A 23415-nucleotide genomic window follows, 5' to 3' on the forward strand; every position below is an offset into this window, starting at 1 on the left:
ATGGGGCAAGAGAATTTTTTTTCTTTTAATATTTGGGGTGGAGATAGTGGAGTAGGAGCTCGGCATAGGGACCCTGATAAGAATTTTTTTTTTTAATTTTTTGTAAGAAAAATATTTTTTTTGGTTTGAGGTGGGGGGTTATTATTATTTTTTTGTGGGTGGGGGCAAGAGGGAGCTGGTAGAGGTGGGTGGTGTAAGAATTTTTTTTTTTAAAAATTTTAAAAATAAAAAAGAAATTGGTGAGGGAGGGGGGCTAATGGGTAAATTGGGGCTGGGAGTGGGGGTAAGAAAAAGTTTTTAAATTTAAGAAAAAAATCAAATTTTTAAAAGAAATTAGGGTGAGGTCGGGACTGGTGGGGTGAAGGGCGATGTAAAAAGTGGAGTTAAATAATTTAAGATAAAGACTAATATAGAATTATATAATATTAGTAAGCACATAATTAAAAAAAAAAAAAGGCAAACCATGAGATACACCAAATTGGTGATTTCATTTTTATCATTATCAAATCATAAAACTACACCATAAACAATCAAAATAAACATAATTTTGTTAATAACCGTACCATGTCACACCAGGGAACCACCATCCAAACACACTGCAATGACAAGTACAAGGACAACCATGTACGACACCACTACATCATCATTAAGCTTTCTCTTTTTCCTTTTCCTTTTCCTTTTCCAGTAGTAGCCAATTTCTCCTCTAGATAACTATACTATATACTATTCATCTAATTTCCAAGAAAATTCTCAAGATAACTGTACATAATACATATATACAAATAATACAAAGTCCATTTACTAAATTTGAAGAATTGTACTTTGTTTTCTTCCCTTTGGGTTTATCACAACCGACTGAAGAAAAAAGGAAGATAATTCCTTGCTTTTCATCTTCACATCAAGATCCATTCATTCATTACGTAACACATACATCCATCCCCATAACCCATCTCTCGGTATATTTACATAGTACAATATAAACTTGTTTTGTATATGTACAAGGATATAGGGGAGGAAAAAGATTGAACTTTGGGAAGTGGGTGTTTTGTGTTTGTATGTTTTGATAATGGATCTAAGGAGAAAAGGGTGTTTGATATTGTTATTGGTTTCAGTTTTGGAGGTGGCAGTGAAGGGAAATAACAATGTAGTGTTTAATGTGAAGCATAGATATGGTGGGCGTGGAGGGTCAATCTTGAATGAACTCAGAGCCCATGATAGTCACCGCCATGGTAGAATGCTTGCTGCCGTTGACTTCCCATTGGGTGGCAATGGCCAACCCACTGATGCAGCGTTAGTTCCCCCCTTTCTCTCTCTTATTCTACTTGTTTCTAGTCATTCTTGTGTTGTCTTGGAATTATGTATTTCGGGGAATTATGTTTTTTTATGTACAAATGATGAACTTGGTTGACTTATATGCTGCTTAAATGTTTTTTTCAGAATGATTAAGTTTCCTTTTAGGAATGGTATTGTGTTTTAGTGATTAAAACTTGTTTTGGCTTATTTACCCTTTCGTCTTGAAGAGGCAAAACAAATAGAGTTGTTAGCTTTTCACTTGTTAGTGCTTAAGTGAGATGGAGGAATGTTATGTTCTTATAGAGAATTTTGTATTTAGGTGGGTTTCCTTTTTCTTATTTAGTTCTACAAACGAATGAGCTCGGTTGACTTATGCGGTCTGCTCTATATGCAACCTGAATTTTCCTTTTTGGAATGATATTCTGTTTTAGTGATTAAATTTTATGTTGGCTTATTACCCATTTCATTCGTGAGGAGGGAAAACAAAGAGTTATTAGCTTTTCACTTGTTAATATTTCTGCTCTGGGTATAAACTTAAGTGAGATGGAGGAATGTTCTTATGGAGAAACTTATCAGATTATGTTTGGTATGAACGAAAATGTTTTCTTGGAAAACAAGTTAGTTTCTTACTTATTTTCTAGTTTTGGTAAGTAAACGAAGAAACTGTTATCTCAAGAACATTTATATGTAATCTAGCAAAAATCTGTAGAGGTGGGAGGGGATGGGTTGTGTGGCCTTGGGGTGGGATCATCAATGAGTAGGTGTTGGGGGCATTGGGTGGGGAAGTGGATATGATAAAAACATAGAATATCACTTATAGGACTTGTTTTCTCTATTTTCATTAAGGAATTCATTTTCCTCATTTGGAAGAGGAGCCTTGGAGTAACTGGTGAAGTTGCTGCCATGTGACAAGGAGGTCATGGGTTCAAGCCTTGAAAACAGCCTCGGGCAAAAATACATGGTAAGACTGCATACAATACATCCTTGTGGTGGGGCCTTTTCCCGGACTCTGCGCATAGCGGGAGCTTTACTGCACCGGACTGCCATTTTTTTTGTTTTCCTAGAGAAAATGTTCTCCAAAAATTTTGTCCAACCAAACATTGGAAAATAAGAAAACATTTTCTGGAAAATGTCTTCTTCCATACCAAACACATCCTCTATTTTCTCGATTCTAATTTATATTTGGAGAAAGATGCGCTCTATCAAATTGTCTCGTCCAATAATTAAAAAAAAAAAGGTGTGCATATGCAAGAGGCAGTGGTGGCATTGCGTAATTCATGTATGCACATTCTTTCTTGTGAATTTGTGGTCATGTTTTCTTCAAAAATAAATCATGCAGGCTCTATTACACTAAACTTACAATTGGGACTCCTTCAAAGGACTATCATGTCCAGGTAGATACTGGAAGTGACATCTTATGGGTGAATTGTGCTGGTTGTGCGAGATGTCCTTCAAAAAGCAGTCTTGGGGTATGATCATTCTTCTAATTTACACATCTTTTTGCCATCTCTGTGTAAAGAAAATGGATTCCAGTTTGTTGACTTTCTGTTCTGGATCCGTGCTAGTAGTTTCTCATCTATGTTATTATACTACAGATAGACTTGATGCTGTACGACTTAAAAGCCTCTGCCACTGGGAAAACCGTTTCTTGCGACCAAGACTTCTGCACTGCTATGTTTAATGCTCCCTACTCAGAGTGCAGGGTGGGCTCAGCCTGTGAATATCAGGTTACTTACGGAGATGGAAGCTCAACTTCTGGATACTTTGTAAAGGATTACATTCATTTTGATCAAGTCTCTGGGGATCTTCAAACCACATCCATCAATGGGTCCATAGCATTTGGGTAATTTTATCCTCATGATTTAAATCTATTTATGCTAATTGTTGCCAAATGAATTGATGCTGAACTTGGATGACGACTACCATAGGGGAGTATATGTTTTGAAATAGCTTTTCTTTGGTTATCACTTTTTGACTTCAGCAAGTTCTAGTACCCTGTCTGAATGTCTTTGTTTTCCAAACAATGTTTTGAATCTGCTTGTGGTTAAAATAGTCTCTGTTGCAATTCATTAGGGCCCTGTTGTATGGGGCGGAATGTTGGCCAGTTAAGCACGTTCACATCCAAAAATTGGAAGTGGCGGAAATGAGAATGTTGCGTTGGATGTGTGGGCTTACTAAAGGGGACAGAGTTAGGAATGAGATTATTCGGGATAAGGTGGGAGTGACTTCGGTGGAGGACAAGATGCGGGAACGAAGGTTGAGATGGTTTGGGCATATGATGAGGAGGGGAGCGGATGCCCCGGTTCGGAGGTGTGAGAGGCTAGTGTTGGATGGCTTCAGGAGGAGAAGAGGTAGGCCGAAGAAATACTGGAGGGAGGTGATTAGACATGACATGGAGCGGCTTCTGCTTACTGAGGACATGACCCTAGATAGGAAGGAGTGGAGGTCGAGGATTAGGGTAGAAGGCTAGTGTTAGTGTGTGGGTTGTAGCTAGCAGTCAGGAGAGTTCTTGTGTAGCCGGATTTAGTAATCATAGGACAGTGTACATAGGTGTCTTTGGTATGTGAGTGTATGTCACTACTAGGTGGGTGTCCTATTTTCTATTGCTTAGTTCCTATTTTCTTATTCCGTGTTGCTCTTATTTCTCGTATTTCATATTTCTGTGATTTTATTCTATTATTTCCTATTCTTTATTTCGGTTATGTCATCCATCCCCTTGTTTATTATCCTTTATCTTGAGCCGGGGGTCTATCGGAAACAGCCTCTCTACTTCTTCGGAGGTAGCGGTATGGACTGCGTACATCTTACCCTCCCCAGACCCCACGCTGTGGGAATACACTGGGTTTGTTGTTGTTGTTGTTGTTGCAATTCATTGGGAAAAGAAACTAGTTTGTCTTTTTATTTTTAAAAAGAAATTTTCTGTAGTAGCAGCATCTGGTACCATGACTTCAAGTAAAAATGAAATCTGTGCTGTTTGCGTATTTGTTGATGTAGATATTTAAATTGCTAGATGAATTGGGGTTTTTAATTTCAATCTCTCTTGAGCTGGAGAGCAGGGGAAAGAATTGCTTGGAGTAGGAATTATTTAATGTCTCAGTCTTAACTATGTCATATTAAATAAGTTCCCTGCTGAGGAAACATGTGAAAAGTGGTTAAATGCACATTTGAGTAGGCAAGTCATTAAGCTGTCTAGAACAGAGATATTGACTGCAATGGTGTAGCAGTTTCTATAGTGGTGTATCATGAATTCTCTTTATTAGTTTACAGAATGAAAAGGCAAGGTCTAGGAGAACCCCAAAAAAAAAGGAAAACTGTTTTTTCCTCACACCGACTCTCGTGTATTGTTTCGCGATCCTATGTTAGCTCACTAAATGGGTTCATGGAACAATTTCAATTGCACAGTCTGATAATTCAATACATTGAACGTTCTGACGACTTGTTATATGTGTTTCTGCATAAAGTTTTTTATCCGGAATTGGTTGTTATAGTGTTCACTTTTAGCTTCTGTAGTAATTATTAAAAATGTTTAGCTTCTGTAATAGTTTCCTCCCGTCACTTCTTTAATGAGGAATTAGTACTGACAGTGGAACTACCTAATATATCCAATGCATTAACTTCTTCGTAACCGATAATTTTCAATGGTTTTGATCCTTTACTGTCTCCTCCTATAATTGCTAATTCTGGTAGTTTCTAAGATGTAAATTATGCCACTCAAGCCTGTGATGGAGTAATACTGTTTAGCAAGTAATTTATCTCCTGGTGACATGTAACTTACATGTTTTTGATCCAATATAGGTGCTCATCTAGTCAATCAGGAGAGCTAGGGTCATCTACTCAAGCGGTTGACGGAATAATTGGTTTTGGACAAGCAAACTCATCTCTTATTTCACAGCTAGCAGTATCTGGGAAGGTGAAAAAAGTTTTTTCACATTGTCTAGACGGTAGTAATGGTGGTGGCATATTTGCTATTGGACAAGTAGTTCAGCCAAAAGTAAAGTCAACACCACTAGTCCCAAATGAGTAAGTATATGTAGCGCCTGCTCTCTCTTCCCCTCTTCCCCCCTAACTACCCCTTCCTTCCTCAAGACAAAAAGAAAAAGAAAGATGAGACTGAAAAATAGGCCATTCACGCAAACATATGACATGATTCTGAACTAAGATTTGGCATCATATTACTTGGAAGTTGTATGTAATTTTTTCTATTCTGCTCCATATAAATAAGGAAAGCTGCAACCATTGGTGATTGGTCTGTAAATTTGTGTTCCATTTGCATCCTTTACACATTCTATTGGTAGGTTTAATTGACTCATATCCTACACAATCCATATGCATGCATCCAAGGATTTATGATGGAATATCCATAATTTGAGTCATGTGAAATATCTTAGAAATCAATGAAGATATGCTTTCTGTAGGAATATGACTCTAAAGGATAGGAAATTTTCATTTAGTCTTGCATAAGGGAGGTAACAAGGAGGAAACTTACGTGGACGTTGGGAAACAACAATTAGCCGATCTTTTATGTTCCAACGCTTTGGGACATCACCTATTGTTTTGAATTTTCCTCTAAAGTGACTCGACCTCAGATCAAGGGGAAGGAGCAGGCTCATTAATCACTACCTATACCTTTCTCTTAAGAGGAGTAGCTTGCTTCATCCAGATCTAGCTTGGACGGCAGTCTGAGTTCCGACACAATAAGTGGTAGGTGAATTTATAGCCTATAAATTATAGTAGCTGTTGACCAGATCGTGGATGCTGTATTAGCAGTTTAGCGCTCGGTTGAGCAATTTTAGTTTAAGTGAGTCTTTTTTTTTTATATGAAATTTTGATCCTGATCATCCAGCTTTGAAGTAAATAAAACACCGTTTAAAACTCAAAAGAAGATTACTTGAGTAGATAACTGATCTAACCCCTGAGCTAGAACTAGTGTAGATCTTGTGCTGAATAGGGTAGAAACTATTGCTTTAAATGGGTATAAGGGAAAACCACTTGGAGAAAAGTCAAATACAAAGACTGTTCTCAGTGATGGACAGAAGTGACAGTGGTGAGAAAATAAAAGGAGGAAAAAGTTGGAATTGCATAACAGTTCAAAGGAAGCAAATTTCTATTGAAAGCTATCCGTAGTTGAAGGTTCCTGTACAAAATTCCATTAACCGACTTGAGAACAAATTCAAATATGTGTGTACCTACTTCAAAGTTCAAATTATTTAGTTCTATGCAGTCTTCAACAACACATACCCAGTATAATTCAATGAAGTGGGGTCTCAAGAGGGTAGAGTGTATGTAGACCTTACCTCTACTTCAGAGGGAGGGACCGTTTCTGAAAGAAGCTCAGCTCAAGGAAAAAAATAGTCCAGAAAAAAGAAGTAACAGAAGTAGAAGAAATAGTAGATAGTAGCAAAAACATAAGATAGTAACAACAACAACAAACCCAGTGTATTCCCACCTAGTGGGGTCTGGGGGGGTAAGATGTACGCAGTCCATACCTCTACGTCTGATGAAGTAGAAAGGCTGTTTCTGATAGACCCCCGGCTCAAAATAATAAGATAGTAATAGGATAATAACTGCAACAAAATAATATGGTAGTCGAAGTACAAGAAACGACAAATAGTAACAGAAATCGAAGGAAAAGAAACTACATGAGCAATATGGATGAATAACAAGACAACTCACTGCTACATACTAACGTTCTACTCTAAGTTGTGTCCTCCACAACCTCCTATCTAAGGTCATGTCCTCAATGAGCTGAAAATGCACCAATGAGCTGAAAATGCGCCATGTCCTATCTAATTTCATCTCCTCAATACTTCTTAGGTTCACCTTTACCTCTCCTGAAACTATATGTAGCCAACCTCTCACACCTTTGGACTGGGGCATCCAGATAACTCCTCTTCACATGCCCGAGCCATCTCACCCTTGCTTCCCGCATCTTGTCCTCTCCGAAGCCACTCTCGCCTTGTCCCGAATATCCTCATTTTTAATTCTATCTCGCCTAGTATGCCCACACGTCCAGCTTAACATCCTCATTTTTGCAATTCTCAACTTCAGAATGTGAAAGTTTTTGATTGGCCAACACTCTGCCCGATGCATTATCTTAAAAGAAAAAAAATTGAGTGAGACTTTGGTTTTGCAGAATCTGTGAACAGATTGCTGGAATTCGGGAAATATAAGAAATTACCCAATACATGAAAATGTTCTATAAAAGCAGATTTCTGGATAAAATATTATTTTACGTTGAAGATATCAAGCTAGAATATACACAATGAAGTATATAAGACTCTAAAAGGGACTCCCAAAAGGGTATCAAAAGAATCCATTTTTCCTTACCAAAAAAGAAAGCAAGTCTCCAAATGGTACTTTTCTTTAAATTCTCTTTTATTTTCCTAGAGTATATTTAGACTACTTCATAAATGAGTTGAAAATAAAAGATTGTGGAAATATCACCAGTCCTGGCAAGCTCGTATTGCCTCTCTTATGTGATGTATGTATGTTTGGTGTTTAAAGTTCTTCCGTTATGAATACCACCGCAAATTGCTGTGGGTTTAAGATTTTTCATTTTTTATTGTTGTTTACTGGCATATGATCTTCTCGTTTGCACATCTGCTTCACTCTTTGCCCTCACTTGATTATGTGCTTATGCATTTTACAATCTAGTAGGACCAAGTTGTCAAGTTTTTGGTTACTCCAATCTCTCGTCTCCCCTGCCCAAAAATATCTATTTGTGTGTGTGGGGTGGGGTTGGGGTGTTGTGAGGGGGGGGGGGGGGTAAAAGCATGATTTCCCCAAATCACAACCTAAAGCTGGCAGCTACCGCAACCAGTGTCAAGTGATAAGTGCACACATGCAAAGTACAACGTGTGGTAGCACTTGGTTGAGACCTCAAGACGTGGTGATTTCCTTTGGTAAAGGAAGTAGTTCAAATGGGCCAGTCCTTCCTCTGAGATACAATAGTGTTGGACTTATGACATTTCTCAAAAGAGCTTGAAGCAATTTAAAACTCTGTAATTCTGGAGTTGGAATCTTGGTGACTATGTATTTTGTACATTCTTGATACTAAAAATGACATTAGTTACTCATCCAGAAATAGGAAAAAGAAAATTTGAATTTATTTTGACTATTGGTAGCTGGTGCATATTGTATATTGAGTACTTGCATTCATGTTTGATTAACAAGATTTGTCATTTTTGCATTGTTATCCTCGTCATTCGCTTCTCTTGCCTTTTCTTTTCTTTTTATTGTAAAATCATATTTTTGAATGTTAAATATCCGTATTTTGTCTTAACATCAAATTGGCTCCTTCCGTTCTCTATTTCTTGACATTAACTATATGCGTTTTCCACTTTAGGCCACATTATAATGTTGTCATGAAGGGAATTGAGGTTAATGGTGAACCTCTAAACATCCCTACCACTATCTTTGATGCGGGATCCAACAGAGGAACAATAATTGACAGCGGTACAACTTTAGCGTATCTTCCTAACAAGGTCTATAATGCTCTCATGAGCAAGGTGGGTTTAGACATTTGAAAACTGCATGTATGCATGGATACACATTCCCTCCTGCTTGATTTTTCATTCTCTCTGTTACTGTAGTTGATGGTTCGGCAGCCAGATCTGACGACTCATCTTGTTGACGAAAGCTTCCACTGCTTTTTCTTCAGTGGAAAGTAAGGTTCTTTTTACCCTCTCCAAATGTTTATCGTAATTCTCTCTGAGGATTTGGTTTGTGACATCTTTTCTCCCTCTTTGATCATGAACACTATAACATAGGAGGCAGCCAAGACTAGGTAATTTTTGGTGTCCATTTCAGCATCTGCTAATGACCTTCGGAAAATATATAGGACTGCAAAGCAAGTATTGTTTGTGAGAAAACGGAATTGTTCATTTGCAGGAGTCAGGAATGTTTGTCATGCTTTGTTGTAATAAAATCATTAGAGTTGTTGCTTAAAATTTTACACAATATATTTTTTTTATTGGGGGGGGGTGGTGTGTGGAAGATGGTCCACCTCCAGAAAACTCTGTTATAATTTTTTTCTTTTGATAAAATTTTTGTCCTTTTATTAATCAATGAAACAAGCAAAGTACAAGTAGGCGGACATAAACCTTTCCTTCATCCTAATGATGGTCCATGAGTTAGGTGCTCTGCCAAGGAGCACTAAACTCATTGCCATACTATGCTCACATGTTGGATCTAAGCCTAACTAAGACACTAGATAAAAGAGAAAAGAGCGAGACTCTCCCTGTACATACGTGGTAGAATCTAATAAAGCTAAGCCACTCTCAAAGACCTCAAGTAGCTGATAAAGCACTAAAAGAATGACCATGAAATTCTGCCTCTATCAGCATGACCAAACCAAGCCAAACCCCTTAAGGTGGTTGCCTGATCTGCTTCATTTTACTTCTCCTGAAACTTTCCAGACCTGCTTGATCCATTTTGAAATAACCTCTAGCATCCTTAGGCAACTGCTGGATATTATAAAACTGCTGCACATGATCCACAAGATGACTATATTTGGAAAGGACATCTGCTGGGAAATTGGTTTTCCTATAGATATGGTGACTTTGAAAACAGTCAAGGAGCAGTACCAAATCCTGAAGCTCAACCACATACTTGTGCATGCTCCAGGGAGGTTGTATTTCTGATCTGACACACTTCACTCATAATTCAGAATCGACCTCAAGAATTAATCTACTATAGCCATGCTGGATACACCAAGTGATACCAAAAATTGCAGCCTGCAACTCTGCCTGATTGTTTGTTCCAACGCTGAAAAGAGCAGCAAAAACATATAGGAGCTGACCTGTATGATATCTTAAAATACCCCCATCTCCAATATTCCCAGGATTAGTCAAAGCACTCCCATCAGTTTTAACCATAACCTGATGAACCAGGTCCTTCCAAATCACTGACCAAGTGATGCTCGGACAAGCAGTATGTAGCAACCTACTCATGTCTTTCATGATATCAAATTTGACTCTGGAAACACTTGATTTTTTCCCCCCATACTTGCATGCACTTCTATTCTTCCATAGGTTCCAGCACAAGAAAAAAATAGGAAGACTCTGCAACACTAGTTTATGCACTGCATTGTGTGTTCTTACACACCACCATTTCATAAGGAGTTTAGGCAAAGGGATAGACTCGTGTAAGCCCCCAACTGGTAGAGAAAATTTTTCAAATATAGCAGGCAAATTGCCATACACAAGGATGTGATCAATATTGTCCAAACCAGGCTTATAGCAACAAGAACAAGCAACTGCTTCCTTGCCAAAAGTGACAATCTTGTCATTTGTCGGCAATTTCCTTCTTGCTCTTCAAAGAAGAAATGACACCTTAAAAAGGTACATGCTTATGCCAAATCAAAGTGCTGGTCGTAGTGATATTCTTCTTGCTTCTCTCTGACTCACAGGCTGAAGAACAAGAAAACAGACCACTAGCATTTAATTTCCAAATAGGCTGATCTGGAATATTACCTTGGTATTTTAAGGAAGTGTTCAGGATTTTATGAACCAATGCAGCAGGAGCAATTTATCTAACCTTAACTTCATCCCATTGACCATTCAGAAGGAGCTGGTCAGTTGTGATATTGTTAGGTTTAGATGCAAAAGTTCTGTAATTAACAAGAGGTCCTATACCCAACCAATCATCCCACCAAAAACAGCTAGTACCAGAGTTTAATATCCACTGAATATGTTGTTCAGCAGCCAGCCAGTTCTTCAGCATGTATTTCCACATCAGAGAATTTCCATTTTGCCACTTCTTGACAATAGGATTAGCCCTTTGACAATACTTAGCCTTTAAGAAATCCCCCCATAGACTTTTTTGATATGAACAACTACCGCTGCTTGTATTGCATGGAGAGGCAAACATCTTCCAACTTTCTTACACCTATGTCCCCTTCTGCATAATGGAAACTAAGTGTTTCCCATGAAGCCTGTGAGAAATATAGGTGAAGAATATTATTGAATTGTTGTAATTACATTATTACATTTAGGCCTTATTTATAGACACTACATTCAAATCCTTTTCCTAATAGGACACTACATTACAATCCTTTTTCAAGTAGGATTCTATATGCTATTTCTGGTCCTACTCATATTCTAACACTCCCCCTCAAGCTGGTGCATACAAGACATATGTACCAAGCTTTTTATGGATGTACTTACTACGAGGATCGATCAGGGACTTGGTGAAGATATCCGCAAGAAAACTGATAAGGACTGCTTTGGATATTCCTATTCCTACTCATATTCTAACACTCCCCCTCGAGCTGGTGCATACAAGGCATATGTACCAAGCTTTTTATGGATGTAATTAATACGAGGATCGATTAGGGACTTGGTGAAGATATCCGCAAGAAAACTAATAAGGACTGCTCTGGACGTCTGGGAGACCCAATTGAAAAGGAAAATACAGAAAAAGTGATCCAAAAAGTAGTTAACATCGCTAGAAAGTCGATCTGTTGTTGAAAGATTGCCAGAAACTGGTATAAACTATATGGGTCATCTCGAATCAAGAGATGAGTAGATTTTGAACAAGAAAGTCACCGAAGAACTGGACGGAGCATGCTCACCCGCCGAATTATTAGATTTGATGGCTGAAAATTGGTTACATTTTGAGAAAAAAATTATATGGGTAGGGATGGAATGATGGCACGATCCTACTGAGAAAGAGAATTATATCGGTAGGATTAAAATGATGGCACGACCCTACTGCAACCTAGAAATTATTTGGGTAGGGTCGGAATGACAGCACGATCCTACTGGAAAATAAAAATTATATGGGTAGGGTAGGAATGACGACACGAACCTACTGAAAAAGAGAAATTATATACGTAGGGTCAGAATAACGGCACGACCTTACTGAAAAAGAGAAGTTATATAGGTAGGGTCGGATTGACGGCACAACCCTACCCTACTGAAAAAGAGAAATTATATGGGTAGGGTCGGAATGATGGCACGACCCTACGCAAATCAGATCTGAGGAGTCACCGTAAATACACATACACGTGGAACTACGCAAATCAGATATGAGGAATCACCAGAAAGACGCACGGTGCTCTGCAACTCAGATATGAGAAAGTAGTCCAAAAAGATGCACAAGACTACGTAAAATTAGATATGAGAAAGTATTCACCGGAAGATGCATGGTGCTATGCAAATCAGATATGAGAAAATGGTCACCGTGTAGTGCTCTGCAACTCAGGCATGAGAAAGTAGTCCAAAAAGATGCACGGTACCACGCAAATTAGATATGAAAAAGTAGTCACCGAAAGATGCATGGTGCTATGCAAATCAAATATGAGAAAATGGTCACCGAAAGTTTACACGGTGACCCAACTTTTGCTAACATAATCATTGGCTAGACGGGTGACATATATGGATTATAGCTGTCTGTCGGCAGCGAAAACTCTTTGATTCCTTACCAAGATCGTGGAAGCGCTGATACCATGTGAGAAATGTAGGTGAAGAATATTATTGAATTGTTGTAACTACATTATTACATTGACGCTCTATTTATACACACTACATTCCAATCCTTCTCCTAATAGGACACTTCATTACAATGCTTTTCGAAGTAGAATTCTATATGCTATTCCTATTCCTATTCATATTCTAACAAAGGCCAATAGTATTTCTTCCTATCACTGTTCCATTCCCATAAAAAATCAGCTGTGAGACATTTCATCTGCTTAAGAGTCGTCTTTGGAGGAGAAATAGCTGAAAGTTTATGAATAGGCAAAGATTGAAGTACAAACTTAATCAAAGTAACTTTACCACCAAAACTGAGCAACCTAGTCTGCCAGCCTCTGATTTTAGCTAAAACTTTGGATACCGTACCTGAAAAATAAACCACCTTTCTACCACCAATGAATAAAGGGCAATCAAGGTAAGTAATTGGACTTTCCTTTAAGATGAAACCTGTAAGACTTTTAACCCTTGTGACAGCATCAGGAGGTGATTTATCAGGAATCATGAAGTGACTCTTCTCCCTATTTATCAACTGACCGGAAAACACTTCATACATATGTAAAACTTTCATGATAAGTTGCAGGGAGTATTTTGAAGTAAAGGAAAAAATGATAACATCTTCAGTAAAGCTGATATGATTAATCTGAGGCCCTTTCTTTTGCATATAAAAACCTTGATAAAGATAGTATGTAAATTATTCAGCAGTCTGGACAAAACCTCAGCACCTATAATAACAAGGCTGGTGAGAGTGGGTCTCCTTGCTTGAGATCCCTGGTAGGGTGGAAAAAACCATGTGTTGAACCATTCACAATCACTGAATACCAGTTGTTGGGCATAATTCTCCAAACCATATCTAGAATCATCTCACCAAACCCCAATCTTCTCATCACCAAACAAGTATAGGACCATGACACCCTATCATAGGTTTTTTCCATGTCCAAGTTGATAGCTACATTGTCTCCTTCTTGAGGCTTTTTAACACCATGAATGATCTCTTGTGCCAACATGATATTTTCGGATATACTTCTGTCCTTACTAAATTCAGACTGATTATCTTATATCAGAGAAGGAAAAATAGGTGCCAATCTAAGACAAATCAACCTTGATGTGACTTTGTTTATGAAATTACTAAGGCCGATAGGCCTGTACTCAGACAACCTATTAGGATGAACCACCTTAGGCAACAACACGAAACATGCATGGGAGAATGTATAGGCATGACATTCCCACAGAAAAATAATGCACCACCTCCAACAAATCCTTGCTTATAATAAGTCCAATAAATTTGGAAAAACTTGCCATTCATTCCATCAGGACCTGCAGCAGAATTAGAATTCATAGAATGGACCACCAGCTCCAGTTCCTAAAGTGGGTATAGCTAGTGGACTAAGGTTTTGTTCCTCAGTAACAGTCTAGGAATACAGCTTAACACTGCTCTATCAATCAGCTTCTCTTCTCCAGTGAAAATTTTTTCAAAGTGAGAACAAGCTGCTCTAGCAATATTCTCATCCCCTTGAGTGCATTCACCCTGTTCATCATTAACTTTGTGAGAAATATAATAGAAGAACATTATCGAATTGTTGTTTTTGCATTATTACACTGAGACCCTATTTATAGGCACTGCATTATTTCTTTTCCAACTAGGAGACTACTGCACTATAATTCTTTTTCAACCAGGAAATTACAGTGCAATTCTTTTCCAAGTAGGATTCTATTTACTATTCCTACTCCTACTCCAATTCCAACACTCCCCTCAAGCTGGTGCATTCAGGTCAATATGTACCAAGCTTGTTACAAATGTAATTAATACAAGGATCAGTGAGGGCCTTGGTGAAGATATCTGCAAGAAAGCCGGTAAGGACTGTTGGGGACGTTTGGGCGATCACCGTTGCAATGGAACAAGTTGAAAAAGTAGTAAACGTTGCCGAAAAGTCGATCTGGCGCTAGAAAATTGGCAGAAGCTAGTATAAAATATATGGGTCATATCAAAATCAAGAAATGAGTAGATGTTGAACAAGAAAGTCACCGAAAAACTGGACAGCACATGATCACGCGCGGGGTAATTAGATTTGACAGCTAAAAAGTGGTCAAAATATGTGAAAAATTATATCGGTAGGGTCGGAATGATGACACGACCTTACTAGAAAAGAGAAATTATATGGATAGGGTCGGAATGATGGAACGACCCGACTAGAAAAGAGAAATTATGTGAGTAGGATCGGAATGATGGCGCGATCTTATTGAAAAAGAGAAATTATATGGGTAGGGTCGGAATGACGGTATGACCCTACTGGAAAATAGAAATTATATGGGTAGGATTGGAATGATGGCATGACCCTATTGAAAAAGAGATGGATAGGGTCATAATGACGGCACGACCCTACTAAAAAAAAATTATAAGGGTAGGGTTGGAATGATGGTACGATCCTATGCAAATTAGATTCGAGGAGTCATCATAAAGACACACGGAACTTCACAAATAAGACTTGAGGAGTTATCGGAAAGATGCATGATGCGATGCAACGCAGATCAGAGAAAGTAGTCCAGAAAGATGTACGGTATTAAGCAAATTAAATATGAGAAAATAGTCCGAAAAGATGCATGGCGCTACCCAAATTAGATATGAGAAAATAGTCATCGGAAAGATGCATGATGCTACACAAATTAGATATGAGAAAGTAGTCACCAAAAAAATGCAAGGTGCTACGCAATTAGATATGAAAAGCCTTCCGAAAGAAGCATGGTGCCCAACTTTTGCTAACATGATCATTGGCCAGACGGGCGACATATATGGGTAATAGCCGCCCGCTGGCAGTGGAAGCTCTTTGATTCTCTACCAAGATTGTAGAAGCTCTGATACTACGTGAGAAATATAATAGAAGAATATTATTGAATTGTTGTTTTTACATTATTACATTAAGACCCTATTTATAGACACTACATTAATCCTTTTCCAACTAGGAGACTACTACACTATAATCCTTCTTCAACTAGGACATTACGTTGCAATCCTTTTCCAAGTAAGATTCTATTTACTATTCCTAATCCAATTCTAACATGCTTGATGAATAAAGAGCCTCCTCCTCCTCCCTCTGATCAAGGCATGTAACTATTTGGAATTAGCATCTCCTTTCTTTGAAAGAAACCCCTGGAACTGAGTTTTCTGCCTTAGAATAGACTACTCCAACTTCAAAAATTTAATATACTCAGTTGTGACTCTATTCAGTTCAGTTCTATTCTCCTCAGAGTTGTGAATTATGATTTCCTCTTCAGCAAGCCTGACCTTCTCCTCATACTCTTTGACCTCAACATAAATTTCTCCATATTGACTCTTAGACCAGTTGCTTAGAGTACTGGAAAGTCTTCTTTAGTTTCTGATGGAACACTCACATTGGATCACCAGTAACAGGTCTATCCAGCAGGCTTTAACAGTGTCCAAAAAGGTAGTGTTCTCAATCCAACAACTAAGAAATTTAAAGTACTTAACAGGGATTACATTTCTAGAAGTCAATTCCATGAGCAATGGACTATGATCAGATCCCACTGAAGGTAAATGAGTGACAGTAGATAAGGGCATTGTATCAAGCCATGAATCATTGACCATAGCTCTGTTCAGTCTCTTCCATACTCTGGCCTCTGCTGCTCTATGGTTACACCATGTGAATTTCGATCCATGAAAACCAAGATCAGTTAACCCACATGCCTCAATCACCCAATAAAATTAAAACTCTTGTTCATATTGTAGGGTAAACCCCCCATCTTCTCCTCTACATCAGTGATAACATTGAAATCCCCACAGTGCACCAAGATTTAGGCATGGTAGAATGGCAGAAAACTAAAGCTATTTATTCCATAGAGGTCTTCCAAGGTGATCTTGGCATTTAGTATATACAAATGCCATGAGAAAAACTATTGGTCAGGCTTTATGTTGAAACTCACAGGTAACCTATTGCTCATCATTACCCAGGACTTTACACTCAATATCCTGATCCCAAAACAACCAAATCTTCCCATTGCCATTACAAACAGCCTATCCATGTGAGGTTGAGATTTATAAAACTGAATCTGAGAGTCATCAATAAAGGGTTCAAGAATAATAATCATGGATAGATTATGATAATTCTTGAGTTTTTGAAGTCTTTCCAGTGTTGCTCGAGTGTTAATACTTCTAGCATTCCAACAAACAAGCTTAATCATCAAAGTCCTTTAGCTTGAGATCTAGTTTCGGGTCTTTCGCAACAGCAGATGTGCTAGTTACACTAAACTTGGTTCCTTTAGTTCATTTGTTGTTGACCTCTAGGAGATAAACCTTGTTGCTCAGTAATCTGTTGAACCTCCTCTCGCAAAGCAGTCTCAAAGGTAGGACCAATGTCTTAGGGTAGCTGCACATTATACAGTTCTTCCTCCTCTAAGTGTGCACATCTTTATCAAATTCATCTTCAGAGTTGATAACTTTATATCCATCATTCAAATCTACAACACTTGAGGATGTCCTAGTAGGGAGACAAGGGTCTTTAGGATTCTCAATTTGCAACGGAGGAATTGAAATTCCTGCCTGCTCCTGGACCAAGATAACCTCTATTGATCATGCTGCATTTGAGAGACCTGTCTCTCTCTTTCTTGCGGAAGGAAAGTCTTGGAGTAACTGGTAAAGTTGTTGCCATGTGACCAGGTGGTCACGGGTTCATGCCTTGGAAACAACCTCTGACAGAAATGTAAGGTAAGACTGCGTACAAAATCACCCTTGTGGTGGGGCCCTTCCCCGGACCCTGTGCATAGTGAGAGCTTTAGTGCACTGGGTTTCCCTTTTTGTCACTCTTTTCTTTCCTCCTTTTGGCTTTTAATAGCATCCCTCTTTTTCTTACTCAGCCTCAAGGTGGACTTATTGTTAAGTACTTGAGAGGTCTCCCTAGAAAACTTTCTTGCTGCTACTTGAGTGATGAGAATTCTTTGATTGCTGCTGGGACATGCTTTGAGAACCGTGAGAATTAGTATCAACTGATTCTGCATTATGTCCACTACAAGTACCCACCTCGTATGCATACTGGTCAAGTAGAAACCAGAACTAGATGCATTCTGATCAGTCTCTACATCAATATGCTGCTGAATGGGACCATGTACTGGACTAAGGCTATGTGGAACTGAGTCATGCTTCTCATTTGACACTACCCCATCCTGCCAAATAGGTTGTACCTCCTCCATACTAACCTTCCCTCCAGCACTTCCAACAAAATTTCCAGCACATAATACAGGGATACCAGGGGGAGTGGGAGTGGGAGCTGAGTCGATACCGGTGGCCTTCTCCAGGTTCATTTGGTCAGCATTAGGACGAACCTCCTAAGTTATTGGTTGACTCTGGGTCCCAGAGTCCACTGGACTAGTACTGAGAGCTGTTGAACCAGTTTCACCTTCTGTAACCAAACCATGTTGTTCAACGCCCCCTTTAACTGGAGACTTTGGTCTATAGCTCTGCTGCTGGTTATTTGAATTGCCACCTTCCTCTTCTTTTTTTGAGTATGCCATTGTTCCTACCTTCAACAGTCTCTTAAACCTTAGGAAGATGCAGGCCTTTTGTTTCACCCTGATAGCTTTCAGGACCTTCTGAAGGAGGAATGGTGTGCCCCAAAGCTGGGTGCTCATGCTCTTTATTATACTTGCCAGCTTTTTCCATTTCTCTTCTCCTTTTATTTTCATCATCTCTTCTTTTTACTTTTTTACTGTGCATAACCTTATTGTCATGATCCGAACCCGGGCCTGGCTGTGACGGACAATCTCAAGCCCACCATGGGCCGGATACAACCCCCATAACCTTACCTCAAGAGCACATAAGTGTAAGAAATAGAAGCCAACCAAATAGTAATAAGAAGGATAGATAGTAAAATGAAATTTCTAAGATTCAAAACAATCAACCAACCCAATATTGTCCACAAAAGCCTCTAAACAAGAAATACCAACTAAGTCGGGACATGCCCCTATCTATGACCAAAAAAAATTCGAAACGAAATACTAAGACAATAATGAAAAAAATGAAATGCTCGGGCCTTCCGGAAGATGAAGGCTCACTATTTCACAGCAAACCAACAAACGTACCACACCACCTAACGCCGCACAGGGGTAGTAGAAAAGTCCTCCGAACCTACATTATGATACGATGCAGCATCTGGGGATGGTCAGTGGGGCAAGCACTGACATGTAACTCAGGGGAAAAGGATAAAATAATGCCATTGCCAAAAACCTGTCAAAACCACATGCACAACATTTATATATACATATGTAGGATGTCGGGATATGGATAAGGGTCATGAACATGAGATTTTAAATCATTAGCCTGAACTATGTAGCTCGCGCCGTCCTAAAGGCACCTACGGGCTATATGGGTTCGATTCCCACTGCCGGAAGAGCCCCAATACGTGTTAGTTGCACGTATCGAGGAAATCGAGGAAAGGCTAAAGACACCAAAGTGATAGCCATCTAAAATATAATGTATATCCAGACACATGGTTATATGGACCCATAGCGTCGGCAAACGTTGTTTCTAGTGTTGGTATCCCCGGGACCTACACCTTCATGATAAGCTACGCAATTTCCTTTAAGCCCAAATTAAAACAATTTGCACATAACCTAACTATTAACCCAAGAGTAATTTATTAAGGCATTTACCAACTTGGTATCATTATACCAATATACTTGAAAACTAATTCAATCATGCAAAACCAGTCCATACAACCATTATCCAAGTTTCATTTAAAATCCAAAACCATTGCCATCAAGGGCATTCCAAAATCATATTTATCCTTTTATCCTTTTATCCTTTAATGCAATGCAATGGGTTCAAAAGACAAGTTAATTTATGCAAATATCCATATTCAAAATCAAGTTTACAATGTGGGTTGAGGTTAATGCCATTACCAAGCCAAAAATCCATCAATTTGGGGAAACCCATATCACCCATTCCAATCAATATCATAATGCCCCAATTCAATCTCAAAAACCATCAATTAAGGCATGAATAATCCATTTAAAACATGGAAAAAACAAAAAACAATTCAAGTAATAACAATTAAAACTCCTCAACCCAATTTCAAACCCATCAATTAAAACACAAGAATATTGATTAAATAAGTACCAAAATGTAAAATTCAAGCTAAGGAATGAGAAACATGCATGAAATACCAAAGAATTTAAAGAGAAATCGAGGTTTGGAGCTTGAATGATGAATTCTTTGTAAAACCTTTGAGCTTTCTTGGGTTGGGAGTTAGAGAAGAAATTAATGAATTGATCCTTTAAAATTGAAGGGAATGTTTATAAGTCGTTTAAGGGGTAAAAGGACCAAAAGCCCCTTACCCCAAGTGAATAAAATAAAAATTGGACGAAAAATGCACACGCCGCTATCGCGGAGCTTAGCCTCCATGCCACATCCTTATTGCGGAAGCTAACTGGCGTGGCACACCACTATTGCGGAGGCCTATTGCCTTGGGGTCCCAAAATGGCCCAAAACCCTTTTCGAAAATTCTAAAACTTTCCCAAAACACCCTTTTAACATTTCTTAACATAATTCAAGTCAAAAATTGACATTACGCACGCGAGAGGGTCAAAAATAAATTTGTCTTACACCTATGTTGTGCCCTTGATGCTTACAATAATCAGAATAAGCTGGGACACTGTCATATTACACAACTTGCCACTTGCCTTCACCAGTTTCATCATCATCAAATCCCAACCAAACATGTTGGGCCCTAGGCTTAGTAAGATCCAACTAAATCTTAACTTTGGCTGCACTACCCCTTGCCTTCTTATAGGGTGCTAGATCTAAAAACTAGACCTTCCAAATAGGGGATAAAAGATGAGTCACCACTTCAGGACAGTAGCAATGCCAACACAATTCTTACACTAGGATAAGGAGTTTCTTCCTCTAGTTTAAATTTGGGTGTCCAGACTTGAAGTCTTATAAGTCTTCCTTCAATGAACATCTTGCCCTTAAACCATACAGTAGGATGATCATATTCTTTATCTAGGTCTATATAAAGATGCCTAGAGTTAAAGTGAGTCAATGTTACACTGCCTCTGAGCTCTGTTTGCAGCATAAACTCTCTTCTAATCACTTCCATCCTGTGTTCAGGAATGCGCTCGCATTGTTGCTTAATGTGATGATGCAAAGTGATGCGAGCCCCTTTTGCTGCGTGTGGCTGATGCAAGTACATCATGTTGATTTTATTTTTAGGGTCAATTTTAAATTAAAAAAAGAGTCACTTCGTGTTGATTTTATATTTAGGGTCAATTTTTTTTTTTTAAAAGACAGTGACTACCACTGCTGCAATTTTCTAAGGTTAACTTTGAAGTCCACTGCCGAGACTTCTTCTTCACTGTGTGACTACCACTACTGCGCTTTCTTCTTCACTGCTTCACTTTAATGATGCGCTCGCATCGCTTCCCGCTTCACGTAATGCGTCTCGTCGCTTTTTTCCGCATCACGCTTCCCTGAACACTGCCTCCATCTTTGGCATAGTATTGGTGAACTTGCCAATAAGAGTAAGTTTACAACTTCTAATTGCCAATGAGATTAAATTTATAGCTTTTAGCCGATTTGACCATATAGTTTCTTTCATAAACACCCCTCCCTGCAGGAAATCCTTGCTTAGTGGTAATTTTAGGATGTCTAATGACTATAGGAGTAATCTTCATAGTTGTTGGTTTTTAGCTTTGTAATTAAAGAAATAACAAAGAGACTTGGAGAGAAAAAATACTGCAATTGTATTGTCAAAAAAAATTATATTATTAATAACTCAAAGACATATTTATAGCTAAATTTCTAATTAGACTTCAAATCAAATTCAAATTTAAATAACAAAGAGATAACTAATTCCTAAGTCTAAGCTACATAGAACTCTAATAATTTAAAACTTTTAATAGTTATCTATTTCTACTTTATTTCTTAGACATATCTTCAACACTTCTTGAATCAAAAATTGTAGATTGCAGGCTCGACTGAATTTGACCTCTTGAATAAATTTGTCAATTCATCTTTGGTCTTGCAAGGTTTGTGTGCATCTTCTGTTGCATTAAATAAGAAACTTTTACCTCTCATTTCAACTTGTAAAATCTCATGATTAGAGAAATTAAAGATTCGACAATATTTATCTCCAAATAATAATTTAAATCCTTCTTCCATTAGCTGGTCAACACTTAAATTTTTTTATCAATATCGGGCACGTAAAGGACATTTGAAATTATTTTTGTACCTGAAATTGTTTTGATTGCAACATTCTCTTTTCCTTCTGCAGGAATATAGTCATCATTTTCAATTTTGATTTTCTTATTTTTCAAAGGCAGAAACTCTTTAAAAAGAGTTTTTTCATATGTTATGTGGTTTGTACAACCACTGTCAATCATCCAAAAATCAGATTTGTTAGTTGAAGAATATGTTGCCACAAATAAGTAATCTTCTTCAACCCTCAGGGGTTGGCCTGGTGGTAATTGACTTGAGCTTTGGGTGCTCCCTTTCAAGGTCTCAAGTTCGATACCCACTGGGTGCAAACAATTTCTGAGGGCTATCGGACTAGGTGAAACCTTGAATTACCCGTGGTGCACTTGCGGGAAACTCTTTGCTGAGGCCTGTGCACCCCCGGGATTAGTCGGGACTCGAAGAGTCTTGGACATCCGGTGCAAGTCAAAAAAGAAAAAGTAATCTTCTTCTTCTTTGATGACTTGGGCATCTGCTTCATATTTTTGAGATTTGCTTTTGCAAATCACAACTTTATGGCCAAGTTGATTGCAGATCTTACATTATGCATCTGGTCTCTTCCAACATTTAAATGGAGGATGATCTATTTTTCCACAATACTGGCATAGTGAGTATTTTTTTCTTGAATTATTACCCTTGCTTTGAGTCTTGTCGTTGACAGCCAAAGCTCTTACAACCATACCATCTTGTCTCATAAGCCTTCTTTGTTCTTATGCCTGCAATGTATTTAACAATTCTGCCAAGGTAATCTTGGACAAGTCTTTCTTGTTTTCCAAGGTAGTTATTGATATTTCGTATCTTTCAGGCACTGTAACAAGAATTTTTTCAACAATTCTTGAATCTTTAAACTTTGTGCCAAACAATCTTACCTTGTTAACAATGCCAAGAAGTCGGTCTGAGTACTCTTTGACGGTCTCAGATTCCTTCATCTTTTGCAATTTGAATTCCATTATTAGATTCAATACCTTCATGCCTCGTATTCTTTCATCTCTTGTGTATTCTTCTTTCAGATAATCTCAAGTTTCTTTTGCTAATTTAAGGGCCATAATTCTCATGAAAATTGTTGGAGACACACTAGCAAACAAAGTTGCTTTTGCCTTTGATTTTCTCATTTTTCTTTTCCTTTTTAACTTTTGATCTGGGCCAAAGCGGGATTATGGGGCAGCGGAAGAACATCATAATTCTCCTCCACGATCTCCCAAAGATCTAAAGCCTCAAGATAAGTCTCCATTCTTTCTGCCCAAAGTTGGTAATTCTTACCATCAAAGACAGGAGGAGCTATTTGGGAAAAGTTGTTTTCAGAATTTAATATTTGGGAAAAGTTGTTTTCAGAATGTAACTCAATCATAGATCCCTCAAGATCCTGGCTCTAGATACCAATTGTTGATTTTTAGCTTTGAAATTAAAGAA

General features: G+C 38.3%; 1 protein-coding gene across 3 annotated transcripts in view; it reads left to right on the forward strand.

The window, feature by feature from the left end:
* The first annotated feature begins 485 nt into the window (after positions 1–485).
* The window catches only part of LOC107856698 (aspartic proteinase 36), a 28655-nt gene continuing 5725 nt past the window's right edge, over positions 486–23415 (forward strand). The window contains exons 1-6 of one of the 3 annotated variants that reach the window (XM_016701676.2): positions 486–1290; positions 2633–2762; positions 2889–3136; positions 5089–5313; positions 8639–8801; positions 8886–8959. In XM_016701676.2, the coding sequence (XP_016557162.1) occupies positions 1067–1290; positions 2633–2762; positions 2889–3136; positions 5089–5313; positions 8639–8801; positions 8886–8959 (1064 nt within the window). In that variant the 5' untranslated portion in view covers positions 486–1066. The remainder of the gene's footprint in view (positions 1291–2632; positions 2763–2888; positions 3137–5088; positions 5314–8638; positions 8802–8885; positions 8960–23415) is intronic. The other 2 variants (XM_047400390.1, XM_016701678.2) reach the window with 2 other exon arrangements.

Source organism: Capsicum annuum, chromosome 12 (assembly GCF_002878395.1).
Source record: "Capsicum annuum cultivar UCD-10X-F1 chromosome 12, UCD10Xv1.1, whole genome shotgun sequence".
Taxonomy (NCBI): domain Eukaryota; kingdom Viridiplantae; phylum Streptophyta; class Magnoliopsida; order Solanales; family Solanaceae; genus Capsicum; species Capsicum annuum.